This window comes from Mixophyes fleayi, chromosome 1, assembly GCF_038048845.1.
Source record: "Mixophyes fleayi isolate aMixFle1 chromosome 1, aMixFle1.hap1, whole genome shotgun sequence".
Lineage (NCBI taxonomy): Eukaryota > Metazoa > Chordata > Amphibia > Anura > Limnodynastidae > Mixophyes > Mixophyes fleayi.
Genome location: NC_134402.1, coordinates 354,960,887 through 354,984,792, shown reverse-complemented (window position 1 = coordinate 354,984,792; position 23,906 = coordinate 354,960,887). Strand labels below are relative to the sequence as shown.

Below are 23,906 nucleotides of genomic sequence, written 5' to 3'. Positions count from 1 at the left end.
TAAATGGTTGGTGTGCTCCAGGGGGACGATAGATCACCGCAACACGTAGAGAGTGTGGATTAAAAATGCGAATAGCATGTACTTCAAAAGATGTGAACGTGAGTGATGGAACATTTGGTAGAACTGTAAACGTGCACTGTGGGAAAAGAAGTAGTCCAACCCCACCTCCTTGTCTGCCTTCAGGTCTGGAGGTGTGGGTGAGATGGAGGCCACCATGTGAAAGTGCTGCAGGTGAGGCAGTGTCTGATTGCATGAGCCATGTTTCTGTTATTGCCAGAAGGTTGAGGTTTTTTTTGAGAGGAAGAGATCATGAATGGAGGCAAGTTTGTTACAAACAGAGCGTGCATTCCAAAGGGCACATTTAAAGGACTTTGGAAGAGAGGGGAGACAGGTGATGTGTTTGAGGTTTGCTATAGAGCGGTAGTGCTCTGATGTATGTGTGTGTGAGGAGTGTGGGGGACCTGGATTAGGTGATATATCACCAGCTAATAGAAGCAGAGTGAGAGAAAGAAACAATTGTGTAATGTTCCCCAGATGGAAAAGAAATGGATTTACCGTAAATATAAAAATACTTTTTCCTCTTTCATTCAATCTGGGGAACACAGATACCATGAGGACGTTCTAAAGAAGCCCCCCTCTAAAGGAGGGAACGCTCTGTCAACCCTGCACGCAAAACTTGCATCAGGAAACGCAAATTCATGATAACGATAAAAACAGGTAAATGTATGTGCAGACATTCCAGTGGTGGACCAGCAGAGTGGAGCCATCAAAGCCCCATTGCGCGCAGCCCAAGAGGCATACACAGAGCGGGTGGAACGTGCAGCAACACAACCAGGCCGATCGGAACCAACACAAGCCTACCTAAAGGTGGACGTTATCCATTTGGCGATTGTTTGTTTTGTATAGGGCCCGCCTCTTGTGAACCTTGCACAAAAAAGAGGGCAAGTCTGCCAAACAGCAGACAACATCTAACAGTGCTAAGGAGCACTAACCAGAAGACACAGCCACCTCCTGGAAGACCGAGACCACAAACGTCTGATTGAGGCGACATCGGGAAACTAACTTGGGCTGGAAGGAAGGTACTGTGCACAAAACAGGCTCATCATGAAAGACCAGATAAGGTGAACGGTAAGAGCATTATTTGTGAAACTCTACTCGCAGAAGCGATTGCGAAGAGAAAAACCAACTTCTGAGGAAGGAACCTGAGCTCAGTCTTCTGCAACAGTTAAAGGGAGAAGACAGAAATACCGCAAGAACAGAGTTTAGGTCCCAAGGTGCGTGGATGTGCAGAATCCCCTGGAGGAAGATCTGTACTTCCGGAGTAGCTGGCAACCGCTTCTGGAAATATACTGAATGGACTGACACCTACAAGGAGAGAAGGCCCACATCCAATCCATCCTGCAAGAAGGCCAAGAACCTGAAGAGTTGAAAAGCCGCCATGACAGGTCCTTGCGCTCACAACAAAAGACTTAAGTCTGCCCCACACAGTGGCCATTGCGGATGGACACTGGTTTTCTGGCCCTCAACATGGTGTCTACTATCCTGGAGGACAAATCCCTGGACCACCATAGGCCAGCTTTAACAGTTAGCCGAGGAAGGACCTGGTGCAGAAAGGGACTATGAAGCAGGAGGAAGACGACACCCTGTACCTACTGCCATGCGCAGGATGTCTGTGTACTAGGCAAGACAGGACCAATCAGGATTACCGGAATCCCTCTATGCTTGACCTGAAACACGGTCATGCCATCCTATGCACACGCCATAGGGTCCCTGGTCCTGGAGCAGAACCTGGGCATCTAGCAGTTGTGGCGAGATCACATGAGGTCCATGTGAGAAAGACCCTACTTCTGTAAAACACCTCCGAATGCAGCGACCACAGCACGGTGTATCTGATAAACACTGGCGATATCGCCAGGCAAACTGTTCTGTCACGCTACAGCTGTGGCATAGTTTTCCAATGCAGACTGGAGCGCCTTGAACCAGTGACAGAGCTCAGAGCCATGCGGATAGCACTTCAGGGAGGTCAAAGTTGCTTTTCAGGAAATACACATCCCAAGCAGGCAAGAGACCCTGGAGGCGGTGGTGAAGAACCACTGCTCTCCATCCCAGAAGACTGGCATCCATGGTGACTCTTATCCAGGACTATGTGGCAAAGGACTTGATCCATCTCCAACCACCAACTGAGAGAAAGACACGTCTCGGGAAACAACCAGAGCATCTGAGGGGCTAGTTGGAGATGGGATTCCAACCAGTTTAAGGAACAGGTCCGGTCGAAACGTCGGACAATGGAACAGACCGTATAGAAGCGTCTTGAAGGTGGAGACCATTTTCACTATCAGCTTCATATAGAAGAGAACGGAAGGGCGACGCGTGCCCAAGATCCTCCTCACCTTCGCACAATGAGCGCACCTTGTTGTCTGGATTAAAAAAAAAACCAAAAAAAAAACCTTCTGTGCTCTGGAGTCTAAGATAAGGCCAAGAACAACCAACTGAAGGTTCTGATTTGATTCCGCCGTTAAGAACAAATTGCATATTCCCAAGGAACGTGACCCTGCAGCCATGACCTTTATAAAGACCCGTGGCACTGTTTAAAGGTCCAACAGAAGCACTCTGATTGAAAAGGGGAGTCCTCCCCGAAGCAAATTTGAGGAGTGACTGATGCCCTTCCCAGACAGGCATGTGAAGAAAAGTATTGAAAACGTCAAGGCCAAGAACTAGCTAGATTCCAACCCGTTGATCACGGACATCAGAGACTCCATTGTGAAACCTATCCAGCCAGAGACGTAGGTGTAGGATCTACAGGTTGAGAATGGGACGAAAAGTCTTCCTAGCCACCTAAGCAGAAGATAGCATGGGCCTAAGCGAAGTGCCAGCCGCTTCGTAAATTGACTTCAAGAAGCCTTCCACCTTGCGGTAGGTGCCATCCTTAAACGCAGCGTACCAGGAGAGTGGTATGTCTAGCCAAACCATGCTACTGGTGTATCCACGCTAGGCACTTGTTTTCATCTCATCCAGTTGTAAAGGAGAGAGGCTAGGAAACTGGCACAGTAACACAAGTTCTCTCCATCTGTTTCCATGCAAACTCAATGAGATCAGTCCGGTAAGCAGGAGGGAAGCAAACCACCAGCCTCTTCTGCCACTTGAATTGTCAGTGTTCAGAAGCTTTAGTGTTGTCCAAATCCCATCAGGCCAAAAGACGGAAAGACCCACTTGCCATCCTCCAACACTAGCGTAATGACATCAGCCATATAAAAGGGGCCATTAACACGTGTAGTTGAAGTGATAACAGCCGCCAGCTTAGATATTTCCACAGGACAGGCGAAAAGGTGAACTAGTACTGCTACAGACTATCCCAGCAGTGTCGCCCATGCATGGCAAGCTTCCCACAGCAGACAATATCTGTCTGTACAAGTGTGCAGATAAACACACAAAAATAGCTGCAGAGCAGTTAAAATAAGCCTAAACCCTATGGGCGCTTAAAGAATACCAAGGAGCTGCAGGGGTTGAAGAGGGGAGGAGCTGTGTCAGTTACAATAAGCAATTATATAAATAATTAAGCACCAACTCATGTATCCTCCCCTTCAAACAATCCCGTGGTAGCAGAGTCCCCCAGATTGGATAAAGAATTAAATGCAGTGGAGTCAAAAATTCTGAAGGGATTATTCATATGCCATTGACACACAAATATACATATTAAAGACTAAATATTACCTGTGCAGCATAAGTGACTGCTTCTAATTGCAGAGCAGATAGCCAGCCATTATCAATGGTCTCCTCAGGAATAGAGGTCTGAAACCAAACATCTGGAGGTGTCACACTGGACAGGGAGCTGGTTTCTACAACAGGATCAGGATGCCGCAGCCCAACTTTAACTAAAGGGAAACAATTAGATAAATTATGCATTTGAATAAGAAAGTGCCTACATAATAGGACCTAAAACTATATAACCATTTCACCAAGAGATAAAAATAAATATTGTTCTAATGCAAAAAGGTTAGTTTCATTTTTGTTTCATAGTGCATAAATCTTGTGAGCCACTAAAAACTAAAATAATGTCTGACAGCAAGCTAAAAAGGCACAATTCTAATGCATGCACAATGATAGCAAAGGCTGCTCTGGTAGTGCAGTACAAGAATGCAATTGCATGAGACTTCCAATCAGAACACAAGTTATTTTTATCTTTTTAAAATTAAACATACGTTTTATTGGCATGTATTCTGCATATGTCTCTGCGTGCCCCATTTCTTCTTCATCTTCCTCTTCTGGTTCATCCTCCTCTTTCACTTTCTATAAAAACAATATTTTTTTAAAAAAAACAAAAAACTGAACAGACCAATTTTTTTTTTTTTCATAAAAGCAAAATAAATTAGACATGATTGAGACATAGTCCAAACAAAACCTATTACGACCATGAGACAGGATGAAGTTAAGTCTGAATTTGAATAGGAAGTTATGCCATGCATTAGTTATGGAAAGATGCAACAGCAGATGTGCCAGAAAACACTGAGGGGAGAGGGTTAAATGAAGTAAAGGATGCTACACAGAATGTAACTAACAAGCAGCATAATCTATTTACAAATTTGACTTACAGTAGTTGGGGAAAAGCTTCTCATTTTAATATCATCATTAATCCATATTCTTGTCACTTCCTTATTGGTAATATCTTTCTTTGCACCATTGAGGAGATCAGCTACAAAATGACACAGAATATAGCAAAAGAACTTAAGTGTGTACAAGTGCACAGCAATACACAGAAACATCACATAACTGTTGTAATGTAAATCAGTAGTCCATATAAATTACAAAGAAGTTAAAAAATGCTCCTCTGCTCCTAGTCAAAATACCCCTTTTTCAGTTACAATTTTTCTTTGTATATGCAGGTTTTACATAAAACATATGACAATGTTATGAATAAGCTTCTTCCAAACTTCACAACACACATCTAGATGAAATGTACCCAAAGTAAAACTATCATGTGGAGTTTCATAACCATTTCACAACGTAGCAGTGGAATAAAAGTAAAATGAGAAAAAAATGTGCGCATATTCTGCTCTTGAATACACCAACATGCAAGTTCAAAATGCCTTTGTATTAGTCCTTCATCCATAGTGGGACTCAACTTACTTTTGGACAATTCCTCATCGAGCAATGTACCCGTGCCACTTTGAAGAAGAAAGTGGAGGAAGAAAAAACTGTCATGGAGACAGAGAATCTGACCACCAAAAATACCCAAGTGAATAAAAATTGTATTGTAAAACTGTGAGGTGGGGGAGGGGGGGATCCAACACCTGAATGTTCCCTTACCTGGTGTGGTGGCACTTACCACCTTTGGGGAAAATATTAAAATTTCTGTAACAAATATAATATATTCAGGATAGTTGCAGAAAAATAGTATTACAACGCATTTAAACATAAAGTAGATTATACCAATTACAGATATACATAAGTGGCTGGAGATCTTTCTTTCTTTATAGATTTTTGGCAACTCCAATTCCCCAGTTACCTATGTGAGCAAGACGACTAATTCGTGATAGAAGAATGAAAGCTATGGCCACAATCACAACACAAGCAAACTAATTTCTGATAAACTATAGTAAAAGAGGAACAGAAAGCTCCCACATTTTTTTTCTATTTTTGTGAGAGTGAATATCACTTGGGATTGAATTAAATAGTCATACATGTTTTAATAAGATTTTAGATCATCTAGCAGCTTAGTTGAGATTTCTATTTTCTGGCGGGTGGGTCTGAAAATGCACTAATGCAGTCATATAAGAAGTACATTTTGCCTAAACACACAAAGAGGTTGTCTACTTGATTAACCAGAGTATGTGCACCCCTCAAAAACTAAATGGGGCACTTAATGAGTTGCATCCATTCAGTCTGACCAACTGTGTCGCTTAGATTTGAAATGTGGACCCTCAGACCCTGCTGCATATGCATTTTCATAACTGGCACCCAATATCACAAAAATTTAATTTGTTACAGTAGTCCAGGGTTTCCTAAACCCAGTCCTCAGGGCTCCACAACAGTGCAGGTTTTCTGGATCACATCTGACATAATTAGGACCACCTGTGGATCTGTTACAATGTGTCAGTCAGTAATGAATACACCTGTGCTCCAGCAAGGAGATATGGAAAACCTGCACTGTTGGGGAGCCCTGAGGACTGGGTTTGGGAAACCCTGCAGTAGTCAATATGTAAATAGGAAACATTTAAATGAAAAACTTTAAAAACTTTAGTATTGGGGATTAATTCATAATTTCAAGAAACCTTCTATAGTTCCTGAATATAACCAGTTTAAGATTCAGAAAAAAAACGCTCATCAGTCTTCACTGAACACAACAAACATACATGAAAATGAGTCATTAGATACATACTTGCAGCCGTTGCAACTGGCTGGGCGATGTTAGGTGGTGGTTTCAGCTTCATTAACTTATTTAGACTGCTGTTCTTAAGCAAATCCTTTAGCTGAATTTGTTCTTTCGCTGGGACAGCAGACACGGTGGTTTTAACTACTGGTGCTGTGGTGGAAGGTCTTGTTGTAGCACTGGTCTGAAGGAATTTTGTTACTGTGATAGTCTGGCGAGTGGTAGTAACAGGAGGAGTCTTTGTCATCACTATTGTATTACCTAGGGTAGGCAACTGGTTAATTTGATTGAGTACAAAAGTTGTAGTGGATGGAGGCTGTAAGAAAATAAAACCGAATTAATATATGGGTCATTTTTTTCATTTCAGTTGTATCTGGAGAAAGTGGGACAACTTCTTTAATGAAAAGAAACCTTTCCCTAATATCATTCACACAGTGACCATTTGTAAACCCATTACAGTGGTGGGACCAGGAAACATACAGACTGGTTCATGGCTTAATGACCATACAGATGGAGTTCAAAGAGAATACTGTGTATTAAATGCAGATGTGCCTTGCACTTCCATATTAGTAACAGAGTGCTCCATGCAAAAATACAAATAGTAATTGCTGTACGAATTACTATTTGGTCCAATATGATGGCTTTATTAATGCTGAAATTACACTATTGATTAGTCAGTCACCCGAGACTCCAAGATCTCTGATGGCTTCTTAAATTCAAAACCTCCTGGCCCTAGAGCCAACTCAAACCATTAGATAGTATAAATATTTGGTATACCCACATCATGAAGAACTTGTTGTACCAACAGTGTACAACCAACTATGGGAAGTATTCAGATTTATTTATTTTTTCCGTGTGTTTTCCCTAACTTATGTCCAAACTACAAAAATATATGCAATCAAATATTCTACGAAACAAAAGCCCTCTCTCATATCTTTAATTATTGACATTTTTTTTTATTTAAAAAGTCATAACAAAGCCAACTTGGGGGGGGGGGGGGGGTCTAGTAAATATATGTTTCAGTCTTTACAGTACAAACTAAAGCCCCCCATGATGGACTTAAAAGTGCCTCATAAAAAAAAAAAAAAAAAAGCAGTTAAAAGACCAATTAAAATAAAGCTATGTAGCTGAAGAATAGGAGGGGGTAGAAACTTTGTCATGATCCATTTTGACTATCAATGCACATACACACCCAATACACAAAATAAATCCAAAAACCTAACCCATTGAGACAAGACGGGAGTGACAAAAGACTACACACTAGAACTAGAATTAAACAATTTAGTGCAGTCACTGTATTGATTTCAGAAATATTTATTTAAAGTGTCTGAAAATCTTAAATGAAAAATATAATCATGTTGTGGATGAGGACGGAGTGCGTTAACTTTGCTGTCCTTCAACATCAGAAAATTTTGAAGTTCTGCATGACATTTACTAGTGGGATCATAGATATGTTAGTCACATAACAAAATAGACAAAAATGTATTCTGCAGCAACCCATTTACCAGTTTATAAGTTAGACATATAAAGGAGTGGGGGTGCATTTCTATTTGTCAGAATTTTCCTTACAATCATATAAAACACAGAACAGCCCACAAAGTCAGATCTTTGCAACCTCCAGTCTAAGTTTTAGGTTTGTAAAATGAAAATTGACATGATAAACATTAAATTGCTTCTACTGTATCAATACCATCAATGGAATTTTAAGACACTGGTAACTTTTTTTCCTCGAGTCTTGTTCCAACAAAGCAGTGAATGCCACTTACCCTGACATTCAATAGTGCCGGGGATACAGACACTGATTCATGCTTCACAGAAACTGATGCTTCACTCTCCTTGTTTCCTCCTAATGCACCGATTGGCACAGACTAGCAGAGGAAAAAAAAATATATATATAGCATATACAAACAGCATATAAGTAAAAAAAACAATACCACTTTCAGATTTCGCATTTGTGGGATTGCTGTACTGGTGGCAATAAGGATATGTCCCCAAATATACCTATGGTGTTTTGAAAGTTGGTCTGGATACAAATGAAAGACGGCTGCAACCAGTGAATAGGTCAAAGATAACTTGGATACCTTTTGAGCCACATCAAAGACCTCTAACCAAATTGGCTGGATAACAGTACATGTCCAAACCACATGAAAGATGTCACCCACGGCACCACAATTACACCAGCAAAACTTAGAATGAGCAGGCCATATCTTCTGGTGTTGAGAGTCTATATAGGAGTTTCAACAGCATTTCCAAATAATTAGCGCATTTGGACATCTTATGTAGATTACTGTAAATGATGTCCCATTGGTCCGGAGAGAGAGGGACGTTAAGGCCCGATTTCCATTTGTACTGGGAAGCATGCTTGGGAATATCTAATATATGGGTCAGATGTAGGTACCAAAAGGGTAAATTTGGCATAAAGCAGAGGTGGGGGTAGAGGTAGATTAAAAGAGTAATTGTGGCAGAGATGGTCAGCGATCCAGTGATGCAACTGCTGGTATTTATAAAACTTTGCAGAGGGAATGTGAAATTTCTCCTGCAGCTGCACAAAGGAGCACAGACCCCCCGCTGCAATCATGTGGGCAAGAGAGGAGATCCCCTTGGCAAACCAACTGGATAAGTTAAGGTCAGAGATAAGTGTTGAAACACTAGAAAAGGCAAGATTTCTAGCTGGGGAACAAAATCTTTGGTTATTCCAACAGTCCTGTTCCTGACTCTAAGGGCATCTAGGATGGAAGACAGGGAATGGAGAGAACACGGTCATAGCAATTCAGGGAGCCATATTAGATCTGTGATAACAGGTGTAGGGCACTTTCCAGGTCAACCCTGGATTTTGAGACAGGGCTGGGAGCGCCATGTCTTTAATCCTCTAAATAATACACGCCTCCTGGTAATAGACTAGGTTTGGCAAGGTGACACCTTCCTGTTTCTTGAGCAAAGTCATTTGAGTATCAGACAACCAAAAAGGCTTTCCCCTCCATATATACTTAAGCATAAGTGAGTGGAGCATGTCCAAATACTGCTTTGGGAGGAGGTAGGGAATTGTTTGAAAAACAAACATAAGCATATGGAGAAAATGTTAAAAGCAGCCATTCTATAAAGTGGATCATTTTAGAAAATATCTAAATACAAGATAATGCACACAAGTCAATAATTCACCATATAAAAAACAAACAAAAACATCCACACTTAAAACAATTTTTTTTGGGAGCAGAACAGTGTCTGTTGCTGACCAAGTGAGTGAATGATGGAAGATGTCACCAAGTGAGCACTTGATTACTATGCCAAGCTCATGCAGAGAAACAATGGGCCTGCACAAACTCAATTAAAAACTAATGCCACCCACAGCCGAAATAGGAATGACAGAGCCCAAGCAAATAATATATTAGATTAATGTTTAACGTAAGGAACTAAACATCCTTTAACTTACCATTTCAATGCTGAAAAAAAACATATCTCTAGAAAGCACTCTATAGCAGGATATTTTCTACTGCCTTAGGCTGGTTACCTACTGGCATTAAAAAATATCACATGTCAAACATCTGTTTGGTACACTGTGGTAATCAGCACTAAAAATACGCTAGTAAAAGCATGATTTAAACAGCAGTGGGGGTAACTTATGGATGAAAAGTATTTAAACATCTGATTCTCCTCCAAATTTAATGTTAACAATGAAAAGAGATAAATGTTGAAACAATGTGAAAAAATAAGTCATTTTGTCATGAGGACACAATTTGTTTCACCAAGAAATTTCACCAACCATGTCAGTCCTTGCAGAGACCAACTAAAAGACATATTTTCTAAACTGAAAGTAGAAACTGCTTGCATTACATTAATTCACCATAAAGTTGTAAGTAATTTAAGCAGGGACATTTTGGAATGAGGGTAGGGGGGTTCCAGTGTACAAAAACCTATAGTTGTCTTTTACAATAAGCCATGTTATCTTTCCAATGTCCATTTTAGACTCCAAAAACAAACATTAGTCCTACAAGCCTTACAGCATAAGACCACCCTAAGATAAACACTCTAATAAAGCACATCCATCCAACTACTCATGCAAAGAAACTTTTTTCAAGAAAATTACCACAACTTCTAGTCGTAAAAAATCATTATCTTCTAAAAGTGGACTTAGCCTTTAATAAAAAGTCAGACTGTCAGCTTTATAAAAAAAAAAAAAAAAAAAAAAAAAGAAACCTGCTACTCGCAAATAACTAGTTGGAGAAGTAGTAGGGAGGTCATTTGTAAGCAATGACACCACAAAGTCAAGTAATATATTACAGTGCACATGTTCCCATTCTTCTTGAGGACAGCTAATAATAATAAAAAAAAAAACTAACGTCAAAACTGTTCTTTTAAAATTTATAATTCAAATAACTTACTTGCTGGTTGACTGGGACTGGCCCTGGAGCGATGACACCTATATCCAAGGAATCACCATCAAAAAGGTCATTGGGGCTGATCCCACACTCACTCAGAGCAGCAAGCAACAAATCTTGCCCTGGATCCATCATCTAAACAAAGACAAACAAGTTGAAATATTAGAGACATGCTTAAGTAGTTTTTGAACCAAAAATCCATGTTCATTTTCACTAGTATAGGAAGGGACTCTTTACTGTAAAAATGGTTACTCTGTCTAGGGAATTCCTTACTATATGTGAAAGTGATAACAAAATTACTAAAAGCATTAAAAAAGGATTGGATGACTTTTCTTACAAGAAATTGTTATCTATAGCTATAATTGGTAGAATTCATTATTTGGTTAACGTAGGGAATTTATCATATTAACATTGTTTGAGAATCTTTCCCTGTGAGGCAACTGTCGCAGGAGGGGGGTGCCTTTCATTAAATGTTGAACTTGATGGACCGGTGTTTTTAAACCTAACTACACACCCAAGTTCTTCCAATATTATTACATAAAAAAGGTGTGAATAGAGAAATTACCAAACAAGCATTAAAAACAGCCAAGAATAAACAAAGCCTTTTAATAATTGTGGCAGATAACACCTAAAAAAAACTCCAAAACCAAAGCTTCAGAGTAATTACATATTTAAAAAATGTCAAATTAGGACTATTACCAACAACTCTCATGGTTCAAATACACACACAAAACCAAAAAAAAGGGCAACGGTGCAGCACTGCTGGGACTCCCTTATAAAGCATGGGCTATTCCAACATTACAGATTCCCTAAGAATGACAAAGGATCTGACACTTTGGAATACACAAGTTTTTTTTATGAAGCCATCCTAGGAGTGCTGCAATATTAAATTAACATATTTGGTATAAAAGGCCAAATACATATTACATTATGAGAAATAAAAAACGTTTTATTGCTATTACAGATCACCCACTAATTGCTTTTAGAAAATACAAGTACATACTAATTTGACAATCTACAAAGGGGCTACAGTTCACCTAGGAACTCAAAAGATGATACTTTTCACAAAAGGATATACCGAAAACAACAACACTTACATGTGCATCATATACAAGAGAAACAAATATTCTTAAAGCATCTTAAACCATTATGGGAACTTAAACACGTGTTAGCCACAGCTCATATTCTGTCGCACCGACAAAGGAATGGTGGAAGGGGTCGCAACAACTAAAGGTCAAATGAAACTCGGACATAACAGAGATACCAGACAACTATAACTATATGTCCCCCTATGTAGAGGTCGGTAGTATAGAGATACCCCGACTTTCTCAACCTTCCTCTTACCACGTGTTATCAACATAAACTTCCGGGTTGGGCCAGAATGACTAATCCAATGTCCAGTGATGAAGGTAAAAGATCAGGGCACTATATGGCAATTACTAGTTAATGGGACTCTCACTGTAGTATATGAGAGAGGTGTGCGGAGCTGCCAGGTGCGTGCACTGCGGGCCCCGCACTATGGAGGGGGGGGACAGGCACACGGTGATTTGCCCCCGGGCTGGGGGGATACAGTTGGTGGGAGCAGGTCAGTGTAGTAGAGGGTGATGGGGAGTGTGTATGGCTGGAATAGGATTACTACATATGTATAGGAGGCGGCCGTTGTGCAGACATTGGGAGTAGGGGTCACAACGGGGGTACTGTACACACATGCGGCTGCCGGGTTCCTGTGGATGTGGCTGGTAAGAGCAGTGTATACCCGTTATCATCAGGCCTGTCGGGGCCTCTGCGATCTCTTCGCCAGCCCGGCATAAATAACACTCCCCTCCTGTTCCCCGACTATCGTCCTCCCCACCCCCTGCAGGACATATCCCCGCCCTTTCCAATCACTCACTGTGCTGGTCCCGGCGTAGTTCTCACTCGGCAGCTGCCTTAGCTCAGAACTGTGGCTGTTACTCAGAGCCGCTGCTTTCTACCTCACAGACGCCATCTTTACCGGGGAAACACTACAGCGCAGCACCACGTGACCCGCATAAACCGAGGCCTTTCCACCCGCCCCCATTCAGCGCCAGCCGCGCAGTGTCCGTCCGGCCTGCTCTCTTGCTGCTTCTTCTCAGTAAACCAATCGTCACAGGGAGTCCGTTTCAGGATATTTTTAATTTTCATTATTATTATTTTGTTGGGTTTCATGAAGCAGAAGGCGGTTAACGGTCACGTGACCAGGTCCCTCCTTCTAGGAAGTGACGTCAGTGGGCGGTTAGGGGAAGGGTCGTGTCGTCAGAAAGACACCATATTGAGAAGGTCACGTTATTAGTAGGTGCTTGGGCGAATAAGGTGACTGGAGGTACGGCGTGTGCGTTAGTCTCGCGTTATCTGCTGGGTCACTCAGACAGGGTACGTGTTTGTTTAGCTGCGAGGTTACCACCTAGCAACAGCTAGTGAGACTGACAGCCTCCTATCATTATTAACATTTTGTTATATAGCGCCTACATATTATGCAGTGATTTAAACAGAATATTTTAATCAATTATATTAGTCCCTACCAAAGAGGAGCTTACAATCTATATTACACACACAAACCCACCTCCCGCCCCTGTGGGAGCCAATGTGCCACCATCCTACCCCCAATGTTTTTATTTGTAAGGCTCACAAAACTGTAGCACCAGACAATCAGAATATCAAATGATATATAGAAACAGAACAAGTACAAATTTGAAAAAGCAAGCACAGTTGACCCTAGTCTCTCCCTCTCTGTCTGTCTCTCCCTCTCTGTATGTCTGTGTGTGAGTGTGTGTCTATATTAGGGAAGTTAGACTGTAAGCTCCAATGGAGCAGGGACTGATGTGAATGAGTTCTCTGTACAGCGCTGCAGATTTAGTGGCGCTTTATAAATAAATGATGATGATGACACAGGCGTAAGACAGAGGGTAGAAAGTGCTCTGCTCGTTACAGCTTACAGTCTAGTCATCCACTGACATACAAATTTTAAGTTGGCTCATATAGGGGAGCAGGGTTTTGGCTCAGTGACAATCCGATGGTGCCCATGTGCTCAGGAGCACGTCTTTGCCTCACAAGCGTGACCTTGTGCAGCAATCTGGTCGACACACTGCTCTTAAGGTCTCATACCCACTGGAGGTTTACTTGAGTTTTTAAACATTAGTAAAATGTGTATCAAAAGCGTTTGATATGTGTTTTTACTGTTTTACAGCTCACTGTAGAAAAGATGTTTAAAGCTAGGTACACACTACACAGTTTTCATCCAATAATCGTCTAAACCAGCCGACATACGACCGCTCGATCAAAAGTCGGGTCAGTGTGTGCAGTGACACGATGGTCGAAAGTCTGCCCAAATGTATGATTGTCGCCTCATTTGGTTGGTCGTACCGTTTAATATTTTCGTTACAATCTCGTTTCCGTTGTGTAGTGTGTATAAACTTCCGACCAATCCACAACAGTGAGTATGAAATTACAGTCATTGCTCACGACAACATGGCTGTAAAAAGTCGCTACAGGGACGTCCGCTCTTCCCTTTATCGTCATAAACAAGGCTAGTGTGTATGCAGTCCATGGACCGAGCGATCGGACCATAGATCGCATGTAAAATCGCTCGACATAAAAAGTTGGTCGAAATTTCTGTAATGTGTACCCAGCTTAAGTCTTCTAGTAGCAAAATCTTCTTATCAGATTTTCTCTTTTCAAGGATTATGCATGCCAGTACTGCAAAACGTTTTAAACAATGAACTTCAAATCTGAATCACAATCATATCACACTAAAAAGGGTTGGATACACTATTATTTCCATGTTGTTAAATAAGGTGGGTATATCCATCCAATACTAAATGTAACATTGTTAAAACACTTTCATAAAGCTTGTATCAGAATCTTATCAGATCTTGAACATTCAAAGTCCACACTCAAGGACAATAAAAATTATTTGAACCAGGTGCCAAGTGACGCCACACTGAAATTGTTACTATCACATCACTATCTTTTACAGTTGATTTATGGTGAAAGTGTTTTGCTATATTCATTTAATTTTATATTTATTTAATTTTTTTTGCTTGTTTTTGCTATTTACATTGGGTATTCTATATGGAGTCTTATCCCAGACAATTCAATAGTATGAGTTTCAATCTGGACACAATGACTAGGTTCACCTTGATGAAAACAAACTGGCTTACAGAAAAGACAATTAGGATTCGTGCCCGCAATACGCACGGCTGCGCGTGTAAAGTGTCATTATGGCACCACAACATCGCGGAATTGTTCCCGGAAATCCGCAATGTTGCGGTATTGGGTCCTGTGCAGCCAGACGTAATCGCAGGCGCAAATCCTAATTGAATATGCCCCATTATTGGCAATGATTATTGGAAAATTTATAGCACTGATGCCAGCTTCCCAAAGATCTCCATTGTATTGCAGAAAAATGCAATAGATTCTGAAGTTTCTAGTAAAGGATTGGTAATTTGTAATAAATATAACCTTTCAAGTGAGACAGTAGTTAAAACCCAACACCAAGACATATCCTAAATACTCCACCAGACATAGGTATTACCATTAATGCATCTTTCTTGGGATGGGGATGTTTCCCAAATTCAAAAGTGGTTTTTGGTCACATAAGTGTATCAGTCTTAAGTGGAGCTGTAAAGACTGCAACATTGTTCCTGGAATTCTACAGGTCCTAACACTGCCTCATGGAAAATAAAGATTTGTTCCTCCGACGATGCATTGCCTCCTAATGCCTCCACCAGATTCCTTAAAGACATTGTAGGTTCTTGACTGGAGGATTAGACATCCTGTGCATCCCCTTGAGCTGCAATTACTAACCTAGGTAACTGGGCTCTCCCAAACTAAAATGGACCCCTCTAACAGGAGGCTTTTATGATAGCAACCATCAGGTATGTGTATCTCCCCCACAAGCTGTTGCTAGGTGGCAATCTCCCACATGAACAAGCAGGAGTTTGCAAGAATCCGTGGTTGTCTGCCCCTAGCAACTGCCTTCTATAGTTTATGGTGTAATTCGATAGTTACTCTTTTTTTCCATTAAGTTAGCAATAATAGTTTAATGTATCACTCATAGTAACTGTTATTGAGGTTCTTATCAATACATATTTAGATCTAGAATACTATACACTATACGAAGGTCTCATGAAATGTCTAAGATGGAAACTGCCAACCAAGTCTGAAGAGTTTTAATGTATGAAAGTTTATCATTTTGTTTCGCTCTTATATATCTGAGCTTAAGGACCTTAACGTTTTATTGATCATGGTTTTTCTTTATTCGTGTGAGAACATATGTACAAGAAGAAAAAATCCCAAATGGTGCTAGAAACCAAATTAAGACTAGTTGGGAACAGTGGTGTAGACAAGTTTACTACACCAGGGATATCCTATAACCCAACATAAGTGTAGCGATCTGCAGGAATAAAGAAATTATAGTTCTTTAAATGACACATCTTATGTGTTCTTCATGAAACAATTACTCAATTTGTTGAAAGATCTTTTTTCACTTCCATTTGACGTTATTTTTTTTTTTTGAATAATAATAATACTATTGAAGTTTAAAAAAAAAAAAATTCTTGAATATACGTTTCCATGTCTTGGGATGTGTTTCCTTATATATGGATATATATATATATATATATATTACTGTTAGGGTTGATACCTGTCAGACTTCTGGTGAACATCAGGGGTTTAGTTTAAGGCACTTTTTCCTGATGCAGAAATACTCCATTGGTTCTATGCAAATCTGTGACCCTGTTTCCTGGTGCAAGCCAAGGAGATTACCATTTTATTTTCAAAGGGGAAATAAACAGATGTGGAGGTCTTTGTATTTAATTATATTTTATATGGATAATGCAACTTTTGCATTTATTAATAATTGTCAGATGCCATTCTCTCGTGTATATGACACTTCATTACATTATTATATTTTGTACAAAAAAGGGTAATGCAATTTTATCATTTACTGACACTGTCAAGTCACAACTATATACTATTGCATGGCGCAATTTTACAAACTTGTACATCTGACATACGTCTGGCACAAATACAACAAACAGTACCCCTTCAATGGCACTGAGCAAAACTTGATTAACGTAGCTGTATCAAGAGGCTGAAAAACCCTGATAGGTACCAAATCACATAAAACAACACTAAAATCAGCATACAATCTAAGATAATAAATTGTTTTTGGACACAATTGTTAACAATAAAACCACACTTATCCAGAAATCTATCAAAATTGATGGCTAAAGCTGGGTACACACTACACGGTTTTAGTCCAATAATCGGCTCAATCAGCCGACATACGACCGCTCGTTCAAAAGTCGGGTCAGTGTGTGCAGTGACACGATGGTCGAAAGTCTGCCCAAATGGACGATTGTCGCCTCATTTGGTTGGTCGTACCGTTTAATATTTTCGTTCCAATCTCGCTTCCGTTGTGTAGTGTGTATAAACTTCCGACCGACCCACGAAAATCCTCCGATACTTCCTCGACCTGGGGGGCGTGTGTATGTAAATTTTTTGATGTCTGTCCCAGTCCCACGTGGTGCGGAATCCACACATCACTGACTTGTGTTTTGTAACAATGTATATTGCACCTGTCTGGCTGCAGACCATTACACTTGTATAAAGCACGTGTGTTATTACCCTTTGCGTCTATGTCGGCAATGTATTCATATTTACTCTTTATACACTTATACCTTTATAACCTATTAAAGTTATATTAACCTTATTTAACTTATAATTGTGAAGTACCCAGAATAAACCACACAGTGTTCAAGCAACATTTTTATTGCAGGAAAAAGGTACAACATTTTTTACACACACAGCTGTCTGAAAGATCCGCATGAGAAGTGAGCGCGCCCAAACCAATCAGAGCGCAGAGTATTATTTTTAGTGTTTTTAAAGGTGCTACTGGTTTGTGGCAGAACAGGTCTTGATGTCGCTTGGGTTTCTATTTCCTTTGATTTCTTTATCTACGATACAAGGAAATAAAAAAATGTTTACATTTTAACTTCTATATCTGTAATTTATATTCAAAGACATAAATATTCTCATTTTCTCACCTTTCACACTGCTCGAGATCAGTTTATATTTTGGTCCCTGTGGCGAAATCGCAATAATAGCGTGCTTAACCTCCATACATTCTGGAAAACATCCGCCATTTTGGTTATTATAACGGTACAGGTATGTGCCCAAAGCATTTAGTTGTCTACACATGTTCACTGAAATACCTTCGTGTAGAACTCCTTTAGTATATTTTTCTTTTTCAATTTTTTCTTGTTTGCTAACAGGTGTAACATCAGTGGTATCTAAACAGGCCTTCTCACCTTTAATTCTTCGTTCTGACATAAAACAATTAGGTTACAAATTAAAATCGAAACAAAATTGTGAACAGAAATGGCGCTATTGGTAAACAATCCAGATACTGTTATAAATGGAATTCAATGTCCATATATTTTCAGTTTTTGGTCATTTTCATGTCCTTGGTGTATCCATTCCTCTTTGTTCAGTGTGCTTCTCTGTGTTCACTCATCAAAGGAATATGTAAAACAAATATAAAACAAACATAGTGCAACCTGTTTTTGCTATGTAATTATTAAAGGAATAGCACTATCCTTTTAGGCCCATGTGTAGATATAATAATAAAGACACCTCGTGAAAAAGAAGTATTCCTAAAACCCCTTAAGGGTATACACTTACTAGAACAAATAATTTATGTTATATCACTCAGCATGGAGTGTCCCGGGCGAAACCCCTGCGATAACTGACTTCCAGAGGAGTAGAGTCTTCACACTATACAAATCCCCGTTGGAGCGTCTGACGTCACTCACTGCCGACGCGTTTCGATTGAGAAATCTTTATCCAGGCATAGTGAGTTGACAAAATGACAGTCTTTTATCCGGAGTGCAGTCCAATCATATGTATCTTAACTATATCCGGAATTTAATCGCTTAAAATATTCATACCGCTAAGCGGCAATACAAAATGTAACTTCAGAACAAAGGGATAAACACACCCCATGAAAGGTAATAACGGACTATATGTACCAACAATATTCATATATTTTAGAAGGTGTTGATTAAAACACTCCTTATTGGAACCAGCAGGTAAGAATAAAACCTACATTTTTCCTTCATATACAAAGGACATCATTATATATTCCATAGGATCAATTACCTTTATATACAAAGAACATGTTTACATATTCCAAGGGATCAATCAACTAAATACATATTTATAAAACCTCTATTAATCTGCATAAAACACCAGAATGAACAGCAGAATATTATACTGCCCTACATCTTCATAATAGGTGTCTGCTTCAAAAGAATCAACAAATGTGGAATATAAAAATGGAAAATGTTAATAAAAAAACATAACAATCTCACATATTGAAATGCTCTTTTCCTTATTCAACTCCAAAAAACAAGCAAATTTCATATCTACCGTCCTTACATTTTTAAAAAAACCAATCCCTCCGTAAATGGATGGAATATCACCATATATTATTTATTACTGATGAGATACCATCCTATGATATCCAAGGAGTATGGAATAGGAAAAAGGTCTCACATGATAAAATAACTAATTTCCTTATCCCTCCCAAAACAATCAGATGGACCTCCTTTGTCTATGTTAGAAATATCCCATCTCTTATTCCTCCAAAAACCATTTCATCTCAAAATCAGTGTTTAGACCATTAGGAACTAAAGTTCCCATGGTATATATTAATTCCATTTCTGCTCTAGCCAAATCACTAAGGGATTCCTTCTTTCGCCAATGCCCCTCCACTCTTTTCAATCCACAAAACATTTTGATGGAGCTGATGTTACATTGGTGATGATCTTTTATGTGAAGCGATAATGAATGATTTTCCTGACTTTTTTTAATATTTCTCACATGTTCGCTCCATCTTTCTTTTAGTCGCCGGCCTATATATTGTTGGCCAATGCATTCAACTAAATAAATACAATTTTTAGTATTACATGTGATAAAATCATTAATTTTATGAATATATCCATTAGAATTCGATGCAACTTCTAGAATTTTTTGGGGAGAATTCTTTGTATGTTTGCAGGCTGCACATCCTCCACACCGAAAAAAACCCTTTATTTTTCGGAAGATTTTTTTGTGGTTGGGTAATTGTGCTTCTAACTAGAGGATTCTTCAATGTGGCTGCTTTTTTATATATGAACCTTGGGTGAGTCTGAATGAAATCTTTTAGATCATCATCATTTCTCAAAATAGACCAATGGCGTTTCATAATCTTTTCAACTTCTCTATACTGTGTGTTGAATTTCGTAATGAATGGTATGTTACAGTCTAAAGCACTAGAGAAACCTTTCTTTTTCGCATTCTTTTCCCTAGGGATCATTAGTTCTCCTCTATTCATCTCCTGAACTTTAACAACTATTTCATTGAGTTTCTCCTCTTGGTATCCCTTTTCCAAAAATTTACCCTTTAATACTTCTGCTTCTTCCTGATAAGTATTAATTTCTGTACAATTTCGTCTAACCCTCTGAAATTGACTTAAGGGGATATTTTCTATCCATCTTCCATAATGATTGCTATTAGTGGGAATGAAGGAGTTGGCATCAGTGGGTTTAATATAATTCTTAGTTAGTAATCTTCCCTCGTGAATATATATACTTAAATCTAAAAATTGTACTTCCTGTTTATTAACATTAAAGGTCAAGTTAATATTAAGGGGGTTATTGTTTAATTGATTGCAAAAATCCACCAGAGATGAATTGTCCCCCTTCCATATAAACAAAATGTCATTGATGAAACGATGCCAGGAAACCAGATTCGCCCCAGCTGTGGGATTCCTCCAAACATAATTTTCCTCCCACCAGCCCATAAAAATGTTGACATAGCTGGGGGCGAATCTGGTTCCCATGGCAGTCCCTTGTAGTTGTAAATAAAAAGAATCCTCATACCAAAAAAAGTTGTTCTTCAATATCAATTGTATGCCCTCTATAATAAAATCCTGCTCGTCCTGAGTCATATTTGAGGTATTTCAAAAATGTTTCACAGCTTCCACTCCCCTCTCATGATCTATAACAGTATACAATGAACCTACATCCGCGGTTACTAGCGTGTAGGTGTCATCCCATATAATATTTTCAAGTTTCCTCAAAATATCCATAGTATCTTTTAAATATGCTTTAATAGAGGGCATAAACTTTTGTAAATAGCTATCCAACACCTCAGATAAATTGGAGGTGATGGAATTAATTCCTGCTACTATGGGTCTACCAGGAGGGCATGTTGCATTTTTATGCACCTTAGGTAGAGTATATATCACCGGAATTGAAGGGTTCTTGATGACAATATACTCTCTTATTTGATTAGTCAAAATCCCTTTTTGTAAATATTTATCCACATATAGCAGTAACTTCTTCTGAATACTATCTGAGGGATTACCCCTTAATTTTTTGTACGTTCTTTCCTCTCCTAACTGACGGTTTAGTTCTTCTTGATATTTAATTTTGTCCTGTATTACCACGCTCCCTCCCTTATCCGCTGGTTTGATAACAATTTTTTCATTTGACCTAAGGTCTTTTACAGCCTTCCTTTCCTTATTAGTCACATTTAACTTCCTACTATGTGTATTAATTTTCATTCCTACTTTTCCCAAGTCCCTTTGGACTAGTTTTTCGAAAGTTTCTACCCACGGACCTTTACAATAAGTAGGAAAGAACGTGGATTTCTTTTTAAAACTTGATGTCTCCTTGTTTTCCTGTATTTGATCAATCCCTATGTTTTCGTTTTCTTTTTTCTTAAAAAAAAATTTCAAAGATAAATTTCTAACAAATTTTTGCAGATCTATAAACACGTCAAAAGCATTGGGTTTGCTATCAGGTGCAAATTTCAGTCCCTTTTTAAGGACACTGCTTTCATCTGACGTAAGGGCATGGGAACGAAGATTATATATTTTCACGTCCCCTTGGGATTCATCTTTATCCTTTTTATCTACCGGTTTCCTTCCAGTTTTTTTCCCAGGTCGTATTTTCCCCCCTCTTTTTCCCCTTTTTCTTTTTTGATTACTTTTTTTATTTATAGATCTGATTTTCCTAAAAAAAAAACCTTTGTCTTTTTAGGGATTCATATTTATTTTGGTGGGTAAACCCCAACCTATCTCTAGATCTTGGTGTTTCGTGTCTTCTTTCTCTATTTCGAAAATCCCCGTCCCGAGCTGAACTTCTTCTATATGTCTTTTCATTTGTTCTATACCTCCTACGTGTCCTCCCTACTGTTTGCCATTCATTTTCTCTTACCTTCTGGCTTGGTCTAGATGGGGAATAATGTTCACGCCTAGGGGGAGATGACCTATATGATGGTCTCACATACGGGGGAGATAACCTATCTGATGGTTTCACATACGGTGTCTTTTCATAAGAAGATCTATCCCAATTTTCTCTCCTATTTCTCCTATATACATTATCCTGATCTTCAACCTTCGTGATCTTTTTTGGATTTTTTTCCTTCCCTAATATAATCAATTTTAGGATGGAGTGAGTGTCCCATTTTACCACTATCTTCCTTATCTCTCTTCAATTTTTTAAATTTCCTTTCCATAATCTCCTTTTCCTGTTTTTTAATCCTAATTACTATATTCTCTTCTAATTCTTTAAAATCCTCCAAATTGGAGAATGGAGAAATGAGAGATCTCAATGTTTAAATTTCCTCATTTGCTAGTGTTAACTCCTTTTTTCTCTCGCAAATAATAAGTTCCATTAGTGAAACGGAACAATTAGTGAGGGTTCTGTTCCATTTTTCTGTAAAATCTTCAGAATCACTATTAAATGATGGGGTTTTGATTAATCTCAAACCCCGGGGGATCATTTCTTCCGCTAAATATTTTTCTAATGTAATGATCTCCCACCACGTTTTACTTTCTTTTATAAGTGATTTTTCCAACCTATGCATCATACCCTCCAAATCATCTTCAAAGTATTGGGAATCATCCCTACTTTCATAATGTTTGAGAAAATATTCTAGTTGAGATTTTCGATTTTCTTTAAAACTAAACATATTGATTGCTGCAGAATAACCCGAAAGGGGAAAAAACTAGAACACAATAAAATATTCAGATACTCCGCGCAATCTATCCAATTGCAGCCTTTCAAATCACAGTCCACAGTCCCCTCAACGTGCTTATACAACATAAAATCTAAACAAAATTGTGAACAGAAATGGCGCTATTGGTAAACAATCCAGATACTGTTATAAATGGAATTCAATGTCCATATATTTTCAGTTTTTGGTCATTTTCATGTCCTTGGTGTATCCACTCCTCTTTGTTCAGTGTGCTTCTCTGTATTTACTCATCAAAGGAATATGTAAAACAAATATAAAACAAACATAGTGCAACCTGTTTTTGCCATGTAATTATTAAAGGAATAGCACTATCCTTTTAGGCCCATGTGTAGATATAATAATAAAGACACCTCGTGAAAAAGAAGTATTCCTAAAACAAATAATTTTTACAGCAGAAAAAACACAACAGACATCATTTTTCCTTGTATGCCCTTGTGATCAAATAATAAAACGCAAAACACCTCGTGTGGAGAAAAAAACAACTCTTTTTTTACCCCTTAAGGGTGTACACTCACTAGAACCAAATGATAATCAGGCATGTCACGGAGTATCTAGATCTTCCTTTCTGATCCTGATATGAACCATCCGATTACACTCGTCCGTTTATAAAAATAAAAAGAAAGAGCAATGCTCCATAGTGTAAAATCCTCAGACACTTTATTGTAAACACATAAAAACGAGGCCGTCATAAACAAATGACTCCTCACATATAATCTTCCTTAAAACAAGCTCCTACAGCGAGGATGGGTGGCCTCTTACCCCTTTCCGGAAATCAGTGAGCGTGATGTTATATCACTTAGCATGGAGTGTCCCGGGCGAAACCCCTGCGATAACTGACTTCCAGAGGAGTAGAGTCTTCACACTATACGAATCCCCGTTGGAGCGTCTGACGTCACTCACTGCCGACGCGTTTCGATTCAGAAATCTTTATCCAGGCATAGTGAGTTGACAAAATGACAGTCTTTTATCCAGAGTGCAGTCCAATCATATGTATCTTAACTATATCCGGAATTTAATCGCTTAAAACATTCATACCGCTAAGCGGCAATACAAAA

The 23,906-nt window shown here is 39.0% G+C and overlaps 1 protein-coding gene across 4 annotated transcripts in view; it reads right to left on the bottom strand.

The window, feature by feature from the left end:
- SBNO1 (strawberry notch homolog 1) overlaps window positions 1-12,968 on the bottom strand; it is a 61,357-nt gene extending 48,389 nt beyond the window's left edge. The window contains exons 1-7 of one of the 4 annotated variants that reach the window (XM_075177419.1): window positions 12,635-12,968; window positions 10,747-10,878; window positions 8,134-8,235; window positions 6,377-6,683; window positions 4,590-4,690; window positions 4,200-4,287; window positions 3,712-3,872 (exon numbers count right to left, since the gene is read on the bottom strand). In XM_075177419.1, the coding sequence (XP_075033520.1) occupies window positions 3,712-3,872; window positions 4,200-4,287; window positions 4,590-4,690; window positions 6,377-6,683; window positions 8,134-8,235; window positions 10,747-10,878 (891 nt within the window). In that variant the 5' untranslated portion in view covers window positions 12,635-12,968. Of the gene's footprint in view, window positions 1-3,711; window positions 3,873-4,199; window positions 4,288-4,589; window positions 4,691-6,376; window positions 6,684-8,133; window positions 8,236-10,746; window positions 10,879-12,087; window positions 12,107-12,450; window positions 12,470-12,499; window positions 12,519-12,634 lie in introns of those variants that run through there. The other 3 variants (XM_075177435.1, XM_075177427.1, XM_075177443.1) reach the window with 3 other exon arrangements.
- Between the last annotated feature and the right edge of the window lie 10,938 nt (window positions 12,969-23,906).